The sequence below is a fragment of the Xenopus laevis genome, chromosome 1L, assembly GCF_017654675.1.
Source record: "Xenopus laevis strain J_2021 chromosome 1L, Xenopus_laevis_v10.1, whole genome shotgun sequence".
Lineage (NCBI taxonomy): Eukaryota > Metazoa > Chordata > Amphibia > Anura > Pipidae > Xenopus > Xenopus laevis.
Genome location: NC_054371.1, coordinates 169,933,381 through 169,957,929, shown reverse-complemented (window position 1 = coordinate 169,957,929; position 24,549 = coordinate 169,933,381). Strand labels below are relative to the sequence as shown.

Here is a 24,549-nt window from a genome sequence, read left to right as displayed (position 1 = left end):
TACAGTCGGTGTAATCCCATTTATACATGTCATGTCTTATTACAGCATACATAAATTGTACATCAATTAGATCAAACCTCATATGTAGTGCTTAGCTATTCTGTGTGCTAAAACAAACAATGTCCCAATAGCCACCCACTGTATTCAGTATCATATTTACATAAAAGCATACAGATCATATTCTCTATTGAGTCCCTTAGGATACAATGTCTGTATGATCCCCCGAATCCTCCGCTAAAGATTCGGCCGAATATTGAACCGAATCCTAATTTGCATATGCAAATTAGAGATGGGAAGGGGGAAACTTTTTTTACTTCCTTGTTTTGTGACAAAAAGTCACGGATTTGGTTTGGCCAGGCAGAAGGATTCAGTGCATCCCTAATATACTCTCGATATAGATTGTTCATTTGCCTGAGTGTAAGATCAATGAATAATCTCCATACACTTCAGAAAAAGATCAGTACTCTCAGGTCTTAAAAATATAGAAAAAATGTTATTAATAAAATGGCTCAAGACTGACGTTTCGGCCTACCCTAAGGCCTTTCTCAAAGTGCCAAAATCAACTATGATCATGCTTTAAAACTACAAACTGGTGGGAAAACAACAGCTGCAGTGTTATCATGTGATCAGCATCATTAGCAAACCCCAATTAAGTATTTTGCTAAACATACATACATTGCATAAGTGAACAATACACTCACTATTAATCATCTTTCATAATACAAACAAAGGTTAAAACCAAATCTGGCTGCTGCATCTTGATCTTTGGGACGCAGTTCTACCATTACCGTACAATAAGTAGGCAAATAGGTTCTCATGCACCAGTCCTACTAATAAACTAGCATGAACATAAGCAATTTCATGAGTCTGCAATGAAGGAAATTTTTCCACCATTTATTTAATTACAAAAACAATGATTTATGTACAAAAATAATGATTTCTGGAGACGTAGTTACAGTGGTTCTTCAGAATCTGACTCTTCCTCCTCTGCTTTGTGCTTTTCAATCAGATCAGCAAGGGTAAGAAAAAAATAGATTAAGAGAAACAAGAAAGGCAAAAGAACAAATATTTTTACTTCGAGTCCTTGTGTACATAATAATAAAATGTGGTCATCATCATGGGCTTGTATACATAGGGATAATGGGTTAGAAATCTTTACTACTGTAACATTGAGCTACAGTCATTCAATAGATACAAATGTAGCAAGATAAGTATCCTAAGGCTGGCAGCTTCCCCACATTGCTACATATGGACAGTGATTTATGTAGACACGTCTTCATAAGAAAAACGAAAAAAGAAGAAGACAGAAAAAATTCAGTGTTGTATAGATATGGAAAAAATGAAAAGGAATAAAAAAATAATACTAATAAAAATTAAAAATAATAAAATGAAAAATTCAAAAAAATAAAATGTGAAAATTACAAAAAGATGAAGACTAATGTCTCTAATTATTGTGATGCTGTAATCGAGTTATACATTAAAGGCATGCGGAATTAACATGTCCTCTGGCCTGTCCATATTTGTGCAGAGCAAAATGATGCAACAAGTATGACAGGGTCATGAACAGCAGCTATTCCACTTGGCCTTACCAGAGACCCACAGACCTGCATACAAGAAACAATGCGTGTTTAGAAAAGATATTTCTCTGAAAAATGTTTTTAGAAAAAAGGAGACATAGGTAGGGTTTCATTCAGTCCTTTGGGAGCCAGGGTTTCTAATTTGAATATCCACATGGACTCCTTTTGTGTTAATAACAAGTCTCTATTACCCCCCCTGCGAGGCACAGGTATGTGATCTATTAACATATGGCGAAACTGCGGCAATGTATGTTTGTATTGTAACCAATGTTTAGGCACAGTTTGATCCGCTTTTCCCGTGGTCAATGCCAACCTGATCACACTTCTGTGATTGTTCATCCTTTCTCTGTAAGTGGTCGTGGTTTTGCATATGTAGTGTAGTCCGCAGGGACACCACGCCATTTAAATGACATGGTCCGGAGTATCCCCTGCAACGGAACTGGTCAGCTAGATCAGAGAGTTGTAGTTCAGCCGTATTAGGATCTGTATTATTCCTAATAATTTTGAGGAACTGTGAATATAAGACCCCTCAGGACATGTGTGAAAGGTGATGTGAAATGGCATAAATCAAGCTGTTCCTATCTGTGGGTTTCTTATACAAAGTAGTTCCCAAACCCCCTTAATGCCCGGGCCACTTGTACCCCCTGATGGCGGCCCTGCCACGCAAATGTAAACCCAATGATATACCAGTGATATAAGTATACAGTGATTGCGAACAGTAAATAAGCCTGTTAGGCTGTGTGATTAGTTCTTCTTGGTTGATGTTTTGTTATATTTATTATGGGATTGCTGGTGACCTGTGATTTCTGGGGGGCCAAAAGCAATTTTGCAGGGAGGCCTGGGCCGCATAAGCCACTGTCAGTACTTTTAAGTACAAATAATGGTTGCTATTATAATGTACATATTATATGCCCTCTTATTTCCTACTGATCTCTAATGGCCAGTGAATTCAGTAGTGATGTGCAGGTGAACAAAAACCTGGGACAAGGGTCTGGTGGCTTTGGGTTGAAATTTGTGTAATCATTGTGGTTCAGGTTGGGTGCAGGTTAAACTGAGGAAGTAATTTCCTCTGATCCCAAAGATTTCCTTTCTTGGACTCAGAGGTGCGTACAAAACGGAGATTTGGTACCTGGTAAATCTCTTTTGCATAGGCCTGTACTGTCAGTGCAGGACGTATGGGGTTAAGTTCTCCTCTCTGGAGGCAGGACAAATTCTAAGTGTTTTCTTAGGCTCCTCCACTTACCCTCAGTTGAATGTAAAGTCTGTGAATGGAGACACCTGATATGCCCACTACCGGCTGGGCAATATTGGGTGAATCTGAACGATCAGATTTCAATGCTATGAATGGGCACCGATGGGTCGTAGGATGGTAAGAACTAGCCGATGCAGTCTTGGATTGTGGAAAAAAATCAAACTTGACCACTCGATATCTGCCCGATTTCTGGCCCGATATTGATCAGGAGGACCCGTCGGGAACCCCCACACACGGGCAGATAAGCTGCCGAATTGGTCTAAAAGACCGATTTCGGCAGCTTTAATCTGCCCGTGTATGGCCACCTTAAGAGTTTGTCCTGCCTCCAGAGAGAACTTAACCCCATACGTCCTGCACTGACAGGTAGGGCCGTATGTAAAAAGTAGTGTACTGAATATGAAGACACAGGTACAGGTTGGGCATAGGTCCTGCAATGGCACATTTTGCAGGTTAGGGTCAGGTGTGGGTTGTTTCCTCTGAAACCGCACATCACTAGTATTCAGCCATTAGTATAGCCATTCCCTTAGGGAAGGTAGTGGTGATGAATGTGGAACAAAAACGCCTTACTGGTTGCGGCTACTGGCAACTGAACTTGTGCAGTTTAGCACTTACGTTGGTAAATGAGAGTCTGGTGGCACTTCTGATCATAACACACAGGCAGCAGATAGAGGCAGTACATCATTTATTACAGATCAGCTGAGCAGTATTCTGAGGAATGTTTATCTGACAATGTGTTTGTCCCGCTTAATAGGGTCACTCCACTTTCTTCCATATTTAATGCATCGCCCCCAGCAACACTTTGCCAAATTGTATTATCAAAATGCGTACATACAACAGGTTTCGCTCATAGGGAATTATAATACATACATTGGTATACCTCCATCTAAAAACAGGACAGTCCCTCTTTTGACAGCTCAACCCGCAGTCCCTCATTTGTACTGGAAAGTCCAGTTTTTCTCTGCACTGAACAGCCAGAAAAAGAAACAAAGTTTCTAACTTAATTGGCTTTTGGCAGAGAGCCCAGAACAGCTACAGCAGCAGATAAGATACTTTTGTTACATTTTGAGATAAGCAAATAAGTAATTGTAACAATAGAAGATAACAGGTCCCTTGGGAGAAGTTAAACTCACAGCTGCCTTAAAGGGCAATTCACCTTCATTAGCAAAACTGTAATAAATGAGGGAAAAAAACAGAAATATGTTCAAACTTTCGTAACCTGCCAAATTTTGTAAAATGAACATGTTAATTAAGGGGTGTGGCCACAAAAATGGGTGTGTTCAAAAAATTGGCAGCACTTACTGCGGAAACTTTGTTGTATCTCTTTTTTATTTCCAAAATGTTGGGAGGTATGTATTTGAATTCCCACAGGTTCCTTTTCACCCGTCTCACCAGTTTCCCATTCTTTGCATTTCCCTCCTGCGAATTTTCGCCCACTTTTCTTAAACACACAAAACTGCAAACAGGGGTATATATAGTCCGCCATGTTTTCCATGAAAACAGACTAGATACAGATCACACTCATAGGCTAGAACGCCACTTCCGGATTGCCTACAACACGCACGCCAGTTCCTGGCAGTCGCGTTTTCCTAGTTTGGGCACGTGACCATTGGACGGACAAGATGGCTGCGCGCAAAGCCAAACATGCGTTTCGGAGCCAGGCCACGCAAAGTGATGCTGAGCGCCAGGATTTGGACTCCAAACTCGCAGCCGTACTGGAAAGTAGAGGCAATGCTAACGCGGTATTCGATATACTGGAGCATTTGGAGGTGAGGGGCTTGTCAGTGTTTGGTTTGCACTGTGCTAGTTCTGCTTCCCAAACCGTGGGACTGTCTCCGACCCCAGGGAGATTTAGACTAAAGGCCGGTTAGGGTGAGATTATAGTCATGTCACTTTGCAAGTTTTACCCCCATATGTAATAAAAAGACACTACATTTGCCCAGGAGCAGTAATCCATAGTAACCAATAAAATGTTTGCTTTTAAACAGGTGACCGGTAAATTCTATCTACCTGATTGGTTGCTATTGGTTACTGCTCCTGGGCAAACTTAGTGTCTTTTTATTACATACCCCCCCATGTCTTAATCACGCGAGATATATTTTCTGCAAGGAAAATGCCCTTTCTTCACAATTTCATAGTTCTTTAAAGGTTATCCGAATACTCCTGTTTCATTTATAACTTGATAATGGCCACTTCTGGGAACTCAGCAGTTCTCTTCATATGAGTTCGCATAGTAATGCTCCTCCATGGGATTATCACTTTCTTTACTGTTTTACCAGCTGGAACAGTAGACTTTTAACCCCCAGGGATGAGCTCTGTGTCCACTTTGCTATTGCTGCCTCTTTCTGGACTCCGGTGTCTTGTGTAGTGAGTCCTCTAGCTTAGCCCCCCTTAAGCTGGCCATAGATGCAAAGATCTCATCGTACGAATCGAGGATTCGTACGATTTTCGAAACGCGTGTGGAGAGTCCCGACATTTTTCGTCCGGCGGAGATCGGTCGATCGGACAGGTTAGAAAATTTCTGTCGGCTGGCAATAATATCTCTGCGTGTATTGCCGGTGTACGATTTTCAGTGGGAGACTTTCACTAGCTTTGTCTATTGTACGATTGCTGTCAGGAGCAGAACATCGGCTTTAACTACTTTATTTGGTCGGAATGGTAAGACTTTGATCTGAATGGTTAGTGACAGGTCTGGAGATGGGAAAGTCCGATCATACGTTGATTCATACGCAGTGTCGGACTGGAACACCAGGGGCCCACCCAAAAACCTTTAGACCAGGGGCCCACTCTATATATTTTCTTCCTCTCCTCACTCAACCTCTATTCTCCTATTCTCTTTTCTTTATACACTATAACCTATAATTCCATCTATTTAGCCTTTTTATTCTCATAGAAATATGCAATAACCATGAAATAGGCCAAATGTTTAGAAGCAGGAGGGCCCACTGACACATGGGCCCACCGGGAGTTTTCCTGGTATCCCGGTGGGCCAGTCCGACACTGTTCGTAGGATCGGATCTTTGCATCTGTGGCCAGCTTTAGTCTGTTACACAACTACATATAGATATTTATAAAAATAGTTTATTCCCTCAGCCCTCTAAAAATCTACATTTGCTATTCTTAGTCCAAAAAGGAAGATGTTGTGCAAGCTGCTATTCGAACGACTTCTAAGTTATTTGAAGTTTTGTTGGAGAAAAGAGAACTTTACATAGGAGATTTGCCTGCAGAAGATGACAGCCCTCCAGGTAAACATGGCCTCAACATTAGTTAATTATGTGTAGGATTGACATCAAATTTACCTAAATTTCTCTTAACTGAAATAAATCTGCACCATGTTCTGTATAGTGTATATAAAAGTAAAGTACTCATTTGGTTGCTAAAGGACAAGAAAAGCCTTATACACAGGGGAATACTACTTTGTTATGCACCCGTCGCTAATTTGCTTAGCAAATTGTTTTTCCTCTGGGCTAGTTTTTTTTTTTTAAATCCACCAGTAGCAATGTGCTGTCATTTTACCTTCTCTTCTGAGGCAGCCCTTTCACCCTACTAAACTTGCATCTTAAATGGAAAATGTATCATACTGCACACGTGCAAGTCTAGGTATCCGAATGAGGCACAAGAGATCCCTGGGAAAAGGTGGTGATGCAGCACTTTATTATGGGATGATCGATGTAATTTACTGAGGGATGCCTAACAACGTGGCACTATCAAGAGATAGGACTTTCCTTGTCCAAGTATCTTACACTTACAGAATCACTGGATTCTAGGAACTGTAATTGCTAAAAGCTAAAGTACTTGGTTCTTTTTTCATTTTTGCAGTTAAAATGTGCCTAACAGCCTCTTTCTTTGTATGCCACAGACACATGCAGTGCAGAAGACAAGTATAAAATGTGGATGAGAAATCGCTATAATAGCTGTGTGTCCTGCCTGCTGGATCTCTTGCAATACAGCTCTTTTTCTGTCCAGGTCAGTGGTGTTTCCCTTTATGCGAGTAAAACTGTCTTTTGTATTTAGTAATGCGGACAATCCCAGTCTTTCATTAATAAGGTGGATATTTTGACCAAATAAATCAGATGTGTGTGATGTTGCATATACCTTCCATCCATGGATAATAGAAGCGTAAATGTACAGGGGCTGGGTGTTTTACATCTTTATTTTCAAATCCCTTCCCTTGTTCTAGTTATCTTTGAAACCTGGTGAGGAGTGCTGCATTTGACCAAATGTCATCTCTTCTTCCTAAAGGAACTTGTCCTGTGCACACTGATGAAGTTCATTCAGCTGGAAGGAAAATTCCCACTGGAAAATTCAGAATGGAGAGACAGCTACCGGTTTCCTAGAGAACTGTTAAAAGTAAGATAATCATCGGTGTGGAGGTTTTGCTACTTACTGTTTAGTTTCTGGTCATTGCTGATCGCTGTGTATGTTAGTTTGTTGTAGATAATTTGCTGCAGGAGGAAGCAGACTGTACCCTATTGATCACACGTTTCCAGGAATACTTGGAATACGACGATGTCCGTTATTATACAATGACTGTGACTACTGAATGTGTTTCAAGAATACAGCAAAAGAACAAACAGGTACATGAGCTATCCTTCTCTGTAGTAGCCATGCTCCTACTTTAAATTATGTCATTGACTTGTTAGGTGAACTGGAAGGAAAGGTGCCCCATATATTGCATCTATACATGATTTCTGAAAGACTTTTTGTAAGTGTTGTATTACAGGGGTATGGGGACTTCAGTGGAGCACCTTGCCTAAAATATACTAAATAACTAAAATATACTATAAATAATAAAATATACTAAATAACTAAACCATATACAATGGCTTTATGCTGGGTTATTTAACATAAATCACATTGTCTTATAGGGGTGGTTCACCTTAAAGTTTACTTTTAGTATGTTATAGAATAGCTAATTCTAAGCATTGTATCAATTAGTCTTCATTATTTATTTTTTATAGTTTTTAATTGTTTGCCTTATTCTTCCAGCTTTCAAATAGGGGTCATTGACCCCATCTCTCCTATTCACAGTCCAGTCTCTTATTAAAACCAATGCTTGCTAGGGTAATTTGGATCCTAGCAACTAGATTGCTAAAATGGCTATAAACAGCAGAGCCTCTGAATATTAAGCTAAATAACTCAAAAACCACAATTAATAAAACATTAAAACCAATTGTAAATTGTCTCATATCTAAATACTATACTAAACTCTATTGTTAATATAGATATGGGTATAAATAATTTGTGTAAAAAGTATGGAGGGGTGTGTGTATGGCTGCTGGGTTTTCATTTGGAGGGGTTGAACCTGATGTACTTTTTTCAACCTGATTTATCTATACTATATGTAACTACGGTATATCACTCTCTACATCATAACTAAAAGTTAACACAAAGACGAGCAACCCCTTTTAATTTTTAATCAAGTAAAAAAGTATAAACCGTATTAATGATATTGCTGCTTTGTAAACCATTTCCTTCTCTACTTTTCGTAATTTTAGGACCTGGTTTATAATACACAATGACATGGGAAGTATTTTCTAAAAGTATGCTTCAACGGGTGCTGAGCTTTATCCCTGACTGAATTCCTTTGTACATAACATTGATGAAACTCATTCAGTTTAATTTAGCATTAAGGCAGTGGCACATTGCTTGATCTCAATGATTTTGTCATTGGTGGTTTTAATTGCTTGCTGGGTGGGAACCAAAATAGCCGGAATTGTTCCTCATGGGTTTTTAATAGCAAACACTTGTGGCATTGTTTTTGGTCTCTATGAGATTTCTCACAACACATCCAATTTAGGATTTGTTTTTTTTTCTGTTCTCAGGTCTTACCACCAGTTTTCCAAACCAATGTATTTTGCTTGCTTTCCTCTATTAACATGCCCGTTGAGGAGAGTACTTTGGGAAATTTCCTAGTAACCAAGAATGGTAAGAGGATTCCTCAGTCTACTGCTTTCCAAGATTTCTGTTTATTACATTTTTGTTGCATTGCGCTTAGAGCAAAGGGCAGCCTATGCTAGGCCCCCTAGTTTTATGTGATCTACCTGTGGACTACTGACAAAATTACCAGTTTGTTCACACACCCAGTGACTTCAAACCATGCCTTATATTGGTTTCTATAGCTGCTGACGGCTGTGGGAGTCTTAACCGAAAACTACCAGCTGTGCAAAGTCAACACATCCACAGAAACTAAGGCAACTAAGCAAGAGGGCGATCATTTTGTATTAACCTTATAATTATGTTGTAAGCCCAACAATTTTGACAAAAACATAATCCTAAACACTTTTCCAGCATATATTGATTAGATTTTCAGTAGCCATATGCACTCATGTTGAACAAGAGGATATACTGCCACCTTAAAATAATGTAGCTGAAGTCAGACTTGCTACTATACCAGGGCATACAATAGCAATTATAGAAAGTTCCAGTAGCTATTATATTTACTAATAACTTTAAAACTACTGCAGAGTTGTAGTAAATGTATTTCAGGAATTTGCTATCGGGCAAATTATATTTTTGCATTTCCCAAACCAGTAAAAAGTCCATCAATAAGGCCATTAAGTGATACTGTTAACACCCACTCTTGTTGGCCACAAGACTTAGAACATAAGTTTTTTTTTTTTTGTTTTTTTTGGTGTATATTTTGTGTGTAAAAACATATACAGCTTAATATTGTGTGAACTGACAGGGAGAACCCGTTAACACTGAAGTAACTATTGAGGAAGCAGACCTCAAGAGAATGGGAGGGGTAGGACTGCTTATTCTCTAGTCACCTACAGGGGGGTTGCAAATGACCACACACAATCTCAGCAAGTGTCCCTGAAGTTACATCCATGACTGATAAATTACAATCTGACCTGAGAATACATTGATGTGCAAAGGATATGTTAAAAAAAACATTTTTTTCAACCCAACAGAAAACCATGAAGAGTGGAAACCATCAAAACTAAAGGTAAATGTTTGTTTCATCATATTGTGCCAGGAAACTAGTCCTTATTGCTGTTATTATACGGTCATTATTTTTATTCTTGTCTTTAGGAACAAAAAAGAGTATTTGAGAGGGTCTGGATGAGCTTCCTGAAGCACCAAGTGAGTGCAGTATATGCCTTTACTAATCCTGATTCTGATTTGAGGGTGATTGAGTTGCAGCAAGTAGCTCTGTCTGTTTTATATCATTCCAGCTCTCTGTCAGTCTGTACAAGAAGGTGCTTTTGATCCTGCATGAAAGTATCTTGCCACATATGAGCAAACCCTCCCTAATGATTGACTTTCTAACTGCAGCCTATGATGTTGGTAAGTGACAATAAGAGTTACGTAATAAATATTGAAAAATTTGAACCAGGTCTAGTAAACCATGTCAACCGGTAGTATTTACTGAGCACTTGTTGAAAGAATTTGCTTCTTTGCATTTCTTGGCCCATTGTACTTAAATGTAATTAATAAATATATAACTTTTATTTTTGGCAGGGGGAGCCATCAGCCTACTAGCCCTTAATGGACTATTCATTTTGATTCATCAGCATAATCTGTAAGTTTAAGTGTTCTAGATAATAATTACTGGTAACAGATGTTAACATATAATTCACTATTGGGGTGATATTCACACACTAGCATTATCATCTCTTTATTTGGAGCATATTATGTGATGTTCATTAAGCTGTTTGTGTGGTTTTTTTTATTAGGGAATACCCAGATTTTTACAAGAAGCTTTACTCTCTTTTGGAGCCCTCAGTCTTCCATGTAAAATACCGTGCCCGTTTCTTCCACCTGGCCAACCTGTTTTTGTCCTCCACGTAAGTTCAAAGACATGGAATGAGTCTGACTGTCTTTAAGGCTACCTTGCTTATTTTTTTCTTATATCGCCAAGGCATTTACCAGTTTACCTTGTTGCTGCATTTGCAAAGCGCCTGGCCCGGCTCGCCCTGACAGCCCCTCCGCAAGTGCTTCTGATGATCATCCCATTTATCTGTAACCTGATCCGCAGGCACCCAGCTTGTCGTGTTCTTATTCATCGCCCCAGTGCTGGAGGTGAGTGTTCAGTCAAGATAGAGTTTTTACATTATTGTGCTGTGTTCCTTAAAGGAACAGTAACGTCAAAAAATAAGTGTTTTAACGTAATGAAAATACAATGCAGTGTTGCCCTGCACTGGTAAAACTGCTATGTTTGCTTAAGAAACATTAAGAAAGCCATTCAAAGGAGAAAAGGCTCAGGTTACACAGCAGATAGCAGATAAACTCTGTCTGTCTAATGGTGTTATCTGTTATCCATTAGTTAACCTGTGCCATATAGCCGTTTTTCAATTTCCGCCATTGCTCCACAGCAGCTTGTTAATATGAACCATAGTAGTGTTTCTGAAGCAAACAGATCAGTTTTACCAGTGCAGGGCAACGCTACATGATATTTTCATTACTTTATAGCGCTTTCATTTTTTGGTGTTACTGTTCCTTTAAGGCGTTCAAGAAATTTTGAATTATCATATATTTCAAAGTGCATTGTGGAAAGATTACTGAATGGTTTTACTGTAGCATTGCCGCCTGTACTATTATTTACTTTCTGCAGGGGGAGTCTTAATCCTGCACATTATTTGGGAAATAAAGCTACAACCTTAGTTACAGTAGTTTTTAGACCTCTTGAGTTCATGACCTCTTTGTAGTCCAGCATTTGGCTGGCTCCTTTTTATATCATATCTTGGTTACTGATCTATATACCACTACCCTAATGCTTTAGCTCCATCAATACTGAATAAACAGACAATAAGGGTTCACACCAAATTTCAGCCTATGCTGTAAGGAAAAAACAAACTGTAAAAGGTACAGTCTTTATTAAGAGCCATCTATCCACTGCTTTGTTGTACCCTTCAGTCTGATAAAGCTGGGAAAGAATTATCTTTTTGTATTTATTTTAGATCTGGTAACTGATCCTTACATCATGGAAGAGCAAGATCCTGCCAAGAGCCAAGCATTAGAAAGCTGTCTGTGGGAGCTGGAGGTAAGAGATGCAATTTTTGGCCACGGAAGCCTTTTATTTATATATATATATATATATATATATATATATATATATATATATATATATATATATATATATATATATATATATATATATATATATATATATATATATATATATATATATATATATATATATATATATATATATATATATATATATATATTTTGACATGTCTGGGATTACAATATATACTTCTGTATTATGTATTGTTTATGAAACTGTATGCTGTGGTATAGATATTGGGTAGTTGGTCTCTTCTATAACTTGCTCAGATATGAACATTTAAAGGCATGACTGCAGTAAGGGGTTCATGCTTTTGGCAACACACACATGTAGTCATGGTAGAGGCTGGACATCTTCTGATGCCAGTCACAACACAGAAGATGCTGCTGTCGCCGTTGCTACAGAAGAAGGAAAACCAAATTGTTAGTTAAAAAAAACAAACAAACATTCTTTGTCTTGACTGCAGTCTGTTCTGATACCTAGATTTTTTTTTGTCCAGGGGTACCGTATATATTTGAGTATAAGCCGACCCGAGTATAAGCCGAGGTACCTAATTTTACCTACGAAAACTGGGAAAAGTTATTGACTCTAGTATAAGCCTAGAAACAACTACAGCCCTGTCTCCCAGCAGCGCACATTCCGCCAAAGCGTCCCCCCCCCCCCCATCGATCAACCGGACTTCGTTGCAAAGTTGATGGTGACAGAGAATTGCCAAACAGATTACTGTGTGCATTGTCCCACTACCATGTGCAGAGGGTGCTGTGTGATATTGCCATCACTGTTAATCTTTCGTATAACCAACAGAGGGCGCTGTGTGATATTGCCATCACTGTTATTCTTTCATATAACCAACAGAGGGTGCTGTGTGATATTGCAGTCACTGTTGTTCTTTCATATAACCAACAGAGGGCGCTGTGTGATATTGCAGTCACTGTTATTCTTTCATATAACCAACAGAGGGCGCTGTGTGATATTGCAGTCTCTCCCCACGTGAACTTTTGGTATAGGAATGATTAAAAGTGACTGCAATCTCAGCTACTGCCCGCTGACCCGAGTATAAGCCGAGGTAGACTTTTTCAGCACATTTTGGATGCTGAAAAACTCTGCTTATACTCGAGTATATACAGTAAATGGTTGTGTGCGGCCAATAAGGACTCTAACTGCAGACATCCAATCAGAGGGGACAGATGACACACCTCTTTAGCTTGTTACTTTATTCATGGATGCTGACAAAGTTTGAGATGAAAAGCAATGAAAACACTGAGAAAAATTCAGTATCTGCACATGTCCACATTTATTTCTAAAGGATAGTAAACATGTCTCCTAATGCTGTGGTGTTGTCTAAGCTAGCACTGCCTGTGTTTCACTCAGTAGTGATATTTAAGTGTTGGGTTTTTATTTTACAGGTTCTACAGCAGCACTATCATGGCGATGTTGTGAGAGCTGCCAATGTGATCAGCAGGGCACTGTCTGCACAGGAAAGTGATGTATCTGGGCTGTTAGAGATGTCATCCTGTGAGGTAAGAAGAACTCCAGAAGCAACACCTTAAAGAAATTAAAAAGTAGCGAAAGTATAGTTGTTCCCACAGCATTCAGTTCAGAGTCTGCTTGCTTTAATACCAGCAGTTCTCTTATTCTTATAGAACTTAAAAAGAGTATAGATTAAACTACTCCAATTAAACCAAACAATTTTTCATGCATTTACTTTCAGATCTGTTGAGAGAACTGCATATGGTAGTGAGTCCTATGAGCCCCAATCCCATACCACACACATGGTGGCCTATTTATCATGCTGTGTATAACCGTGGAGAAAGACCTCATTGGTGGTTGTACCCATAGCGACTGATCAGAACTTTGCTTTTGTTTTCTAACTTGTAGGTGCTGATTGGTTGCTATGGGCAACATCACTGGTAATCTTTTTCTCCACTGTCTTACACAGCATGATAAACAGGCCCCTTAGTTGTATTACACTGAGTTTAGTGCCTAGTAATAGAAAGTAAACCTGTATATCTGTGTACAATTTCCTGGTACAAGAAATAACATATGAACCTGACCTTTTTCTCCTTTGAATAGCTGCCCCAATGGCTATTCAGCAGCTTATTTACATACTATTATATAACAATAATAGTGTTTTGAAGAAAACGCACCAGTGCAGTGCAACACTACGTTCTATGCTAATTACTTTAAAACACCACTTTCGTTTTTTGGCATTACTGTACCTTTAACAAAGTTACTTTCTCTTGGGATAACCTTTTTATTTCCTCTTTAACTCAAGCTCTTTGACAAGGAGATGAAGAAGAAGTTCAAGTCTGTTCCTTTAGAATATGAACCAGTTCGTGGCCTTCTTGGATTAAAATCCGATATTACTGCCGAACATTTCACATTTTGAATTTGATTAGTATGTAATAAATATTGACAAAATATGTTCTTTTTTTGTCGTCCTGCTTTCAGTAAAAGGGGAATAAACTAAATGTAATAATTACTCAATAGATGCATTCAACACTTTTATTATGGAAGACCTCAATGCCAGGCTTTGTTGCAGTTGAACATAGGTATTTCTCAAGGCTTCAGCATGCTTCCCAAGACCAGCAAGCATGCTTATGCCCATTGAACCATCACTGCTGTGATGCAGAAAATAGCTGAGCAATTGCATTAATACGTTTTAGACTGTAAGGCAAGTTGCAATGAGGTTTGTCTCATAGCTGTGGGAACTGATATAGGTTGATATGATATAGGTTGATATGATATAGGTTGATATGATATAGGTTGCTTGAGACTCCTAAATCTGTTTTAGGCCTGCCTCAGACAAGTAGTGAATGACTGGATCTATCCCAGTGTTAACAATTGAGTGTCCTTATACTAGTGGTCTGAGCAGCTCGTTACTGCAGTTGGACTTCTCTGAAAGCGAGTAATCCATGCTCCTGTTTTTGGTTTGTGTATACACAGCAGTACATGCACCCAAACACAGGTCCCTACCAATCATTTTATACTGGTAAATCTCGCATTCCAACATATGTCTTTGACAAATTGTATTTGTAACTAACATTCAACTCTGAGGCTCTTGACTTCTTGTGGCAGTCAGATTTTTTTTGGTTCTCTTACCTTCTAATAAGCTTACAGATGTAGCAAATCCGTGTGTATCAGCTGCAGTGCCAAGAAGCTGTAAGATGGTGGTGTCTCATGGTTTCTAACAACATATGAGTTGGGGAGGAAATGTTGAAGAAATAGTGACACACAAAAGAAACAATGAAATGATACTCACAAGCAAGCACAATGTATCCTTTACACTGCTCAGAAATCCTGTTTGTGCATTGATCTTGGTAATGAATTCATTCTTAAATTTAGCCTTAGAACATGTGTTTTGTAGAGCTCATTACAATGTCATAAGCATAGGTATGTATGTTCAGTTCCTTAGCAATATTAGCCAGTTGCTGCAGTGGGGCAGCATTCCCAATCAGTTTCAGTAGTATAAATGCTCAACATCATTTGCTCTGCGGTATTACTACGTACTTTAAGGTTTCACTCAGCTGCAAGGTGCACTAATTTGGAGAATTGTTGCAAAAACAATGGTGAGTTGAACTAATCAACAAGTGTACCGCTGTATTTAGTTGCATGTTCTATATATTTTTCATTAGGTACTGCATCATTTTGTCCCCACACACTTTTTCACGGACCATTATTTATCCGTCAAAGGAGAACTTTGTCTCCTGCAGGTCATTAGTTAGCTTTATCAATGGATGATCTTGAAAAACAAACATCATGTCCCCTTATCAAAGCCAGCAGCTAACTTCTCTGTGTGCCTGACACCTCCACACATAATTGATGCTTCAATAACACTGCATATTAACTAGGAGACTGCGATGGTAAATCTGGTGCTTAGAACAACATAAATCAATTCTGCTTTTATTTAATTGTATCTGATTTTCACACTGGGAAATACAGGGTGCTGAGCAAAAATTAGATTCAAGGATTTTTTATCAAATGGTGTTTAACTGTAATAAGTAAGTTTTTTTTTTTTTCTATGCAATTCTTTCCCACTTGCTACCAATGCCTCTTTTTCTCAAATCATTAAAAAACAATATTATGGGGGTTATTTATCAAAGGTTGAGTTTTAGAAGTTTGTGAGGTTTTTTTTTATATACCTCAAATGAACTCACAACTCAAATGTTTTCTTATTTATGAAAAAACTCGAATCTAAAAACCTATACCATCAGTCGGGTTGAAAACTTCGAATATTTGAATTGATAGTTTTCTGTGGAAAAAAAAATCGAAACACTTCAGTTCAAGCGAAGCCCACCAAAAAAAAAAAAAAAATCATGAAGGCTATTAACATCTTTAAATGGTTCAAGGGTGCTCTGCCATTGACTTGTACTTGTGGTTTTAGTTGTATTTTCGGATTCAAGCTATTTCCAGCTACGGGTATAAAAAAAAAATTTAGAAAAATGCAAGGTTTAAAAAAAAAAAAAATCGAAAAATTCTATTTTTTTTTTTAACCCGAAAATTTGAACTTTGACTGAAACAAACCCTCAAAAACCCGATTTTTCAGGTAAAAATCAATGCGACCTTTGATAAATAACTCCCTATATGTATATACAGGAATGGGACCTGTTATCCAGAATGCTCTGGATCTGGAGTTTTCTGGATAACATCTTTCTATAATTTGGATATTCCTTAAATCTACCAGAAAATCATATAAACATTAAGGATTAATTATATTTTTAGACTGGATCAAGTACAAAGTACTTTTTTTTTTTTTTCATTTATTTTTTTGAATAATATGGAGTCTATAGGAGATGACCTTCGCATAATTCATAGCTTTCCGAACAACAGTTCTCCAATTGAGATATATATATATATATATATATATATATATATATATATATATATCTCATTGATTTAACCTTTTCTTCTCCTTTAAGGGAGGGGGTTCATCTTCAAACAACTAGTTGTTATCAGATAGATCACCAGAAATAACGACTTTTTCCAATGACTTTCTATTTTCTATGTGTGGCTGTTTTTCTAATATTGAAGTGTAAAGTGTCATTTTTCACCATCTGAAGCAGCTCTGGGAGGGGGGTTCGCCGACCCTGTAAACTGTTCTAAATGGATACATTTAGTTGATACATTTCTTATCTTTGTCCCTGCTGAGCAGAATCTCTGGATTTCATTACAGGTAGTTATTAGAATTGATACAATAGTTGCTAATACTCCAGAGATGCTGCTGAGACGTGTCAACTAAATGTTGCAAAATTGTAACCGTTTAGAGTCTGTGCCTGAATTACTGAGCTGCCAGACTCAAACACCACAGACCGGGACATTCACCTTTAAACTTAGATTTTGGAAAAACAGTAAAAAACAAATAATGTAATTGAATATAAGTCTTTATTTTTGGAGAAAAATCTAAAAACAACTGAACTGAAAAAAGTCTTTGGAAGGTAAAGATATCCAAAGTACAGAAAGATCTGGGAAACCCCCATTATTCTGGATAATCGATCCTATACCTGTATTAAACATTGTAGCTGTAATGTAGTTTACATCTACCCCCGCAGTTTAACTGGTAATTAGGATTCCAATTATTTGAATTTGTCACTAAATTGGTGTATAGCTGACAATTGTATTCATGTTTTTCCTGGTCAGTGCTTGTATATAGTGGTCAGAGCTTATTGTATAGAAACATGGTTGGGCTGCAATTGCAACATTTTACTCTGATCTCTTCCGAGGCCCCATTGGTTGGTTTCTTGGAGTGCACATAAGGACACAGGACCTGCCTGATTCATGCATCTAGGCTACTTTGTTTGCTGGCGAGTGATAAATCACATCATATTCATTTAAAGTTTGTTTACAACTGGGCAGAGCAACTGCCAGCTCAGAATAAACTGTCCCTTAATGGAAAAAATCCCCAGCTGGTTTTTATCTGCTCCCCAGTCTGTCAGCTGCTGTGAAATGACAGGGGAAAATCAATCTTCTCCCTGGATCTGTCGTTGCAACAGCCAAAACCAAGTCTATTATTAAAAGACATGGCAGTACAGCTTTTAGTTTTCTGTATTATTTCCTGCTAATATAAGCCATGATGCACATTATCCTGGGTCATAATATTATTGTGGTTTGTTCCTTTGTGCCCAGCAGGAGTGACTTTCATAGATGATGTACTGGGTCCTTTCTACAAAGTAGGCAACCTATAATTTTCTATCTGAAAGTTTATCTCAACTCCATTACAAATAATGCCTTCCACACTTCTCTGATGAACATGTTAACATGCAAGGAATGGGAATAGGAGTCCCTAGACATCCTATTTATTTTCAGGCAACTGCACATGAGCTCACCATTTGGGAAGGAAAGTACATCGATGTTCCTAGAAGACTGGAGGAATAGGTTTAAACTCCCACTAATTTTGCCAGAGGAATGGCTGCACTGTGCATCTCATGCCAGCCCTGCCTTTACACCCAGACTGATTCATAAGTTAGTTGTCTTCTATTATTTTCTACCCCATTTAATATAGGACAACATTTTTATGGTTTCATGCCATTTAGACAGACCATGTTTTTCAGGTTCCGCTTACTGCCTGCAGGTGCAGACATACATGTATTCCATACCACTGAGCTAAACAGATTTTCACTGATATATTGGTTCTTTCAAATTGAAACAAATGCCACCAACAAAATCTGTAAAGGGCTTTTCCCAGGCTCTTTCTCTGTATGCTGTTGCATTGGGATTTACTTTCACTGGGCTTTAGCTGAAAAACAGGAAAATCAGCCCCAGGATGGCATGGACGTAATTTGTACAAACTCTTAGGGGCAGATTCATTAAGGGTCGAATTTCGAAGTTAAAAATACTTCGAAATTCGACCCTCGAATTGAAATCCTTCGACTTCGAATATCGAAGTCGAAGGATTTAGCGCTAATCCTGCGATCGATCGATCGAAGGATTTTTCGTTCGATCGAACGATTAAATCCTTCGAATCGAACGATTCGAAGGATTTTAATCCAACAATCGAAGGAAAATCCTTCGATCAAAAAATCACAGGCAAGCCTATGGGGACCTTCCCCATAGGCTAACATTGACTTCGGTAGGTTTTACCTGCCGAAGTAGAGGGTCGAAGTTTTTTTTAAAGGGGAAGTACTTCGACTATCGAATGGTCGAATAGTCGAACGATTTTTCGTTCGATTCGTTCGATTTCGTTCGAATTCGAACGAATTTAACCAATTCGATGGTCGAAGTACCAAAAAAATACTTCGAAATTCGAATTTTTTTCATTCGAATCCTTCACTCGAGCTTAGTGAATCGGCCCTTTAGTAAGAAATTATTTTAGGAACATAAGAGATAAGAACAAAACTAGTTGACTAACCCATATATGTAATAAAAGGCACTAAGTATACCCAGGAGGGGACCAATAAGATGTTTGTTTTTAAACAGATGACCAGATTTAAAACATTGAAACATCTTCTCTGTCTACATTTTCATTTTTTGTGATGGAATTAGTGTTTTTAGAGCAGAGAAGCAGCTGCAGTACCTCTCGAATACCACCTTTGCCTTATTCCTCTATTGTAGAACTAAAATGCCTGTTCAGGGAGCTTGCAGTTTCTGTGGCAGACACATGAAATAGCTGCAGAGAGGTTTTTTTCACTGCAAAATCTGCATAAATCTAATCTGTACAGATCAGTAGCATCCTGCTGTTGGCAGAGACACCCTGGTGCGATATTAATAATTCAACAAGCAGATTGCTTACCTGAAGGGACACATGTCTGAATTGCTGTTTTGTTATTTCCAGATCCGGTCAGAAAATAATAGGATGGTATTTAAGACTGTGATTTCCTGCTGGGTTGCACCTATTAAATGCTATCAGCGGACTAATAGGAAGGATATTATTTGCTTCTTATCTTGACCTTTTACTCTCCGAAAATTGTTATTTTTTAAATAACCCGTTCATGGTGACTGACTTTATTTGTATCAATCACATTCAATACTATACTTTATTTTGGGCTCACTTTGAGGGGTATATAGTCCAATAACAAGCGGAGGATCACAGGTAGCCCAGCCATGATATAGTGTATGTGTAATACTTTCCATACCTACCCGTCTCTACTACTAATGGCATATTCCACTCCAGAAGAACCATATGGTCTATGGAAAATAGGGGTCAGCTAAAGCAAAGTTATATTGAGAATTTTGGCCAGCACCTGGGTGGGGATATAGTGGCAAAATGCTAGGGAATCATTGCTTGTGCTATTTCAGTTTACTGACTCCAATCCAGTGGGCTGTTTAATTATTACTAAGCATGCCATAGGCTTTAGCATACCTTCTTATAACATTGCTCTGTGTGCAGATCCCATGCTAGACAGGGAGAAGACATTAAAACCAGCATTAACACTCTACATTATAGCTATTAGGCTAATGCCTGGTCTGTTATTGCCCGAGATCAGTTCACTGTATGTTCTTGTATGTAGACTTAATTCATGTTAAACTAGTTTCATCCTGAAAAATGATGGAAAAATCCATGCAAAGTTGTGTCACTTCATCTCCACTAGTTTTATTCCCAGAGATATCTTGCTGATACACGCTTAGATGTAAGGAGAATATATGTAACCTTCTGAATTTGCTAAATCAATTCTTGGCATAATATCTTTAATGGCGTCTACATCTTATTTTGAGCCAACACCTAGGACCCTTGCACTGAATGAGGAGAATCTGAAACATCAAACTGGGAATAACAAGAGGTGAAGGAGTGAAGTTATTGCCCCTTTTCCATTTCATGTACATAGTAGTTTAAGAACCAAATTCATTTCTTTAGTGTTTTGCTAGTCGTTTATTGGTTTTAAATGGAAACTGTCCCAGTTCCATAGTGGTAGGCTTTGACTGCAAGCAAGTGTCTTTAAGGTGTCGTTCACCTTTATATTCATTTTTAATATATGTAGGGAGTGATATTCGGAGACAATTTGCAACGATTTTCATTTTTTATTATTTGTGGTTTTTGAGTTATTTAGCTTTTTATTCAGCAGTTCTACAGTTTGCAATTTTAGCTATCGGCTTACTAGAGTCCAAATTACCCTAGCAACCATGTACAGATTTGAAGAGACTGGGGTATGAATAGGAGACGGACTGAATAGAAAGATGAGTAATATAAAGTACCAATAGCAATAAATGTGTAGCCTTACAGAGCATTTGCTTTAAGATGGGGGGTCAGTGACCCCCATTTAAAAGCTGGAAAAAGTCAGAAGAAGGCAAATAATTCAGAAACTTTACAAAATAAAAAATGAAGGCTAATTGAAAAGATGCTTAGAATTAGTCATTCTATAACATACTAAAAGTTAACTTAAAGTTAAGCGTAGGACTGGCCAGATATGGGATGACTTTGACGTAGTTGGCCAGCTTAAATATATTGCAATATATGGACAAACAGTCCCTGTGTTGTTTAAAGGGTAAGGCATTTTTTAGTAGCAGTATGCACAAAATATCTCTGTCTTAAATATATTGATAATGGGTTGAGTGACCTCTTGTAGTTGACTATATGTATTTTGTGGTCACACCCTCATTGCACCTCCGCCTAATGGTTTTAAAAAATAGTGGTGAGCACAACTTTCCCTTGTTTGTTATAGTTTATACAGGAGCAGTGACCAGCTCCATGTTGTAGCCCCCACCCTTCCCAGCTATAGTCAGGTGATCCCACTGGTGTCTAATAAAAGGGCAGCCAAGTTTGGGAGTTTTACTTTGAAAGCAGCTAGTAAGTTGCAGGTAAAACTTAGTCCCTTTGTAAAATGTATAATTAAGCAATTGAATTCTTAATGAATCAGATGAAAATTAAGTGTAGGACTGGCCAGATATGGGATGACTTTGACGTAGTTGGCCAGCTTAAATATATTGCAATATATGGACAAACAATCCCTGTGTTGTTTAAAGGGTAAGGCATTTTTTAGTAGCAGTATGCACAAAATGTCTCTGTCTTAAATATATTGATAATGGGTTGAGTGCAGAGGACCTCTTGTAGTTGACTATATGTATTTTGTGGTCACACCCTCATTGCACCCCCGCCTAATGGTTTTAAAAAATAGTGGTGAGCACAACTTTCCCTTCTTTGTTAACTTAAAGTTGAACCACCCCTTTAAAGTTACATGCCAGTTAATATATGACTGAGCAATACTGTGAGACTCCTCTACTAATAAAGGTGGACGTGTTTAGTGCTAATATGGATGGACAAATGAACCTGTTTCTTATACATGCTTCTATCAACTTGGTGTAGTGCAGATGATCCCCTCCAGCCTAATTAAATGTGTGCAGTTGTGAGCAAGGTAAGGGAGGTCTGAGGGAGTGTTACTTCCAATGTTCCCATAGCAGGCTCCCACACACACAAGTGACTTGCATCCGGGGAATCAGACTTTAATGCTGTTTCTGATGTTCGTGGGCTGGAAGTGATGCCTTTCTGGCACTCTATAATTTCAGAATGCAGACACATGCATTATAAATCAAGCACAAGTTTAGGTGGACGGTACCTAGCGGTCACATGCTATAACATCGGATTTCTGGGAGTAATATTTGCATTATGGGTAAAAAGAAAAACAATTTGCATGCATCTTTTGTATTTTGCATTTAGAGAGTAAAAATATTGGGATGCATACGTTATGAAAGAAGCAGTAACATAAGAAAAGAATTAGAGGTCTTCTGATTTGTAGAAACAGATTTTACTCTGCAAATACTACGCTGCTGGATTTCACTTGTAATTTCAGAAGTTCTAATAACTTATAGTTGTTTTGTGCCAGGGAATTTAATTTAATTATTTTCCTATAAATCCCATAAGGTGCCTTGGCTTGTTTGCAGTAAGTGAAGGTCTTGAATGATTTTGTGATCATTGCAATCATTATTAGGTGCCGATTCACTAACTTCAAGTGAAGGATTCGAAGTAAAAAAACTTCGAATTTCGAAGGTTTTTTTGGGCTAATTCGACCATCGAATGGGCTACTTCGACTACGACTTCGAATCGAAGGATTCGAACTAAGAATCGTTCGACTATTCCACTATTCGATAGTCGAAGTACTGTCTCTTTAAAAAAATCTTCGACCCCCTAGTTCACCATCTAAAAGCTACCGAAGTCAATGTTAGCCTATGGGGAAGGTCCCCATAGGCTTGCCTAACTTTTTTTGATCGAAAGATATTCCTTCGATTTGTTCGATTCGAAGGATTTAATCGTTCGATTGAAGGAATAATCCTTTGATCGTACGATCGCACTATTTGCGCTAAATCCTTCGACTTCGATATTCAAAGTCGAAGGATTTCAATTCCCAGTTGAATATCTAGGGTTAATTAACCCTCGATACTCGACCCTTAGTGAATCAGCCCCTTAGTGTTACTAACCCGTATTTAGAATGTATGCACTTGCAGAGAGTGGGCTGCTTAATTATGCATGGCACTGATAATGAAATTAAATATTTTGCTTGGCAGAAACTGTAATATTTGAATGTTTATAAGAACAGTGTGTGTCTTTGTCCATTTACATTGCTATCACTTAAATATGTACTGTATCAGATGCCACATATGGATTCTTTTCATATTCATCCCCTTATGATGATGCATTTTACCCCGTAAGCAAGACAAATCTAATGGTGGGACTCAGATTATATCTGGGTCAAAGTCCTCTCCATGAGAATTGCATTAAGTGAGTACAACATAATGGAAATTGATTAGACGAGTCTATCATCCATTTTCTCAAGGATTACGAGCTGAATGATGGTGAAGCGCAAAAACGGTCGCCGGCGTCTAAGAATAGTCGCCGGCGTCTAAGAATAGTCGCTGGCGTCTAAGAATAGTTGCCGGTGTCTAAGAATAGTCGCCGGCGTCCAAGAATAGTCACCGGCGTCCAAGAATATTCTCCAAGAATATTCGCCAGCGTCCAAGAATGGTCACCGACATCCAAAAACGAAACGCTGGCACCTCCAATGGGAGCAGAAACCCTCAACTTTTTGATTGAAACTTACCAGAAGCTGCTGCATTTCTCACCTAGGCTTATACTCGAGTCAGTAAGCTTTCCCAGTTTTTGGAGGTAAAATTAGGTACCTCGGCTTATACTCGGGACGGCTTATACTCGAGTATATACGGTAAGTCTTTCATATGTAGTAGGGGATTTTTTTGGAGACAGAAAGAGTTATATCCAGAAATATATTACAGTTTAATGGGAAATCAAACATTTCATGAATGATGATTGCTGTGCCAGAAGGAAAAAGCTTATTGAGGAGCTGCTGTAATCAGCAATTGGACTGGATCACTGTTAGATTATATCAGGAGCCTTAATGGGGCTTTGTCAGTAACGGACAAGGTATCTTCTGAGTTGAGTCTAATAACAGAAAAATAAAAATGAAATGTCTGATAGTATATTCTAAGGAAGCCAATCCTGCTGCCTGTGTACCAGTATCATAGAATAAAGAATCTCTGCCGTGGACTGATGGAAAGATTGATTTTCACTCAATGATTGGCACATGACAGATGTGGGGTGACAGTAGATGTATCATTTTAGGAGTTCTGATTAATGCCTGACTTGTTGCCCCTTTGCTTTCGGGAGACCAAACCCTAAATATGATTCCGTGGAGTGCTAGAGAAGGAACAAAATCCCCGGATCCAACTTTAGATACAGTAAAGGTTTAAGATTCTAAAAATCATGTTATTTGCTGAATAAATCATTGCAATGTGTGTGTCTTCCACATATAAATGCAAGACATGACCTA

At 38.3% G+C, this 24,549-nt stretch overlaps 1 protein-coding gene across 2 annotated transcripts; it reads left to right on the top strand.

The window, feature by feature from the left end:
* The first annotated feature begins 4,339 nt into the window (after window positions 1-4,339).
* Window positions 4,340-14,324, top strand: noc4l.L (nucleolar complex associated 4 homolog L homeolog). Of its 2 annotated transcripts, NM_001091223.1 has the most exon segments (15): window positions 4,340-4,595; window positions 5,951-6,071; window positions 6,686-6,792; window positions 7,069-7,176; window positions 7,254-7,403; window positions 8,652-8,754; window positions 9,744-9,778; window positions 9,865-9,915; window positions 10,008-10,119; window positions 10,294-10,354; window positions 10,509-10,619; window positions 10,694-10,854; window positions 11,733-11,815; window positions 13,249-13,362; window positions 14,118-14,324. In NM_001091223.1, coding segments are annotated over 15 exon segments (1,578 nt in total). In that variant the 5' UTR covers window positions 4,340-4,448; the 3' UTR covers window positions 14,232-14,324.
* The last annotated feature ends 10,225 nt before the right edge of the window (window positions 14,325-24,549 follow it).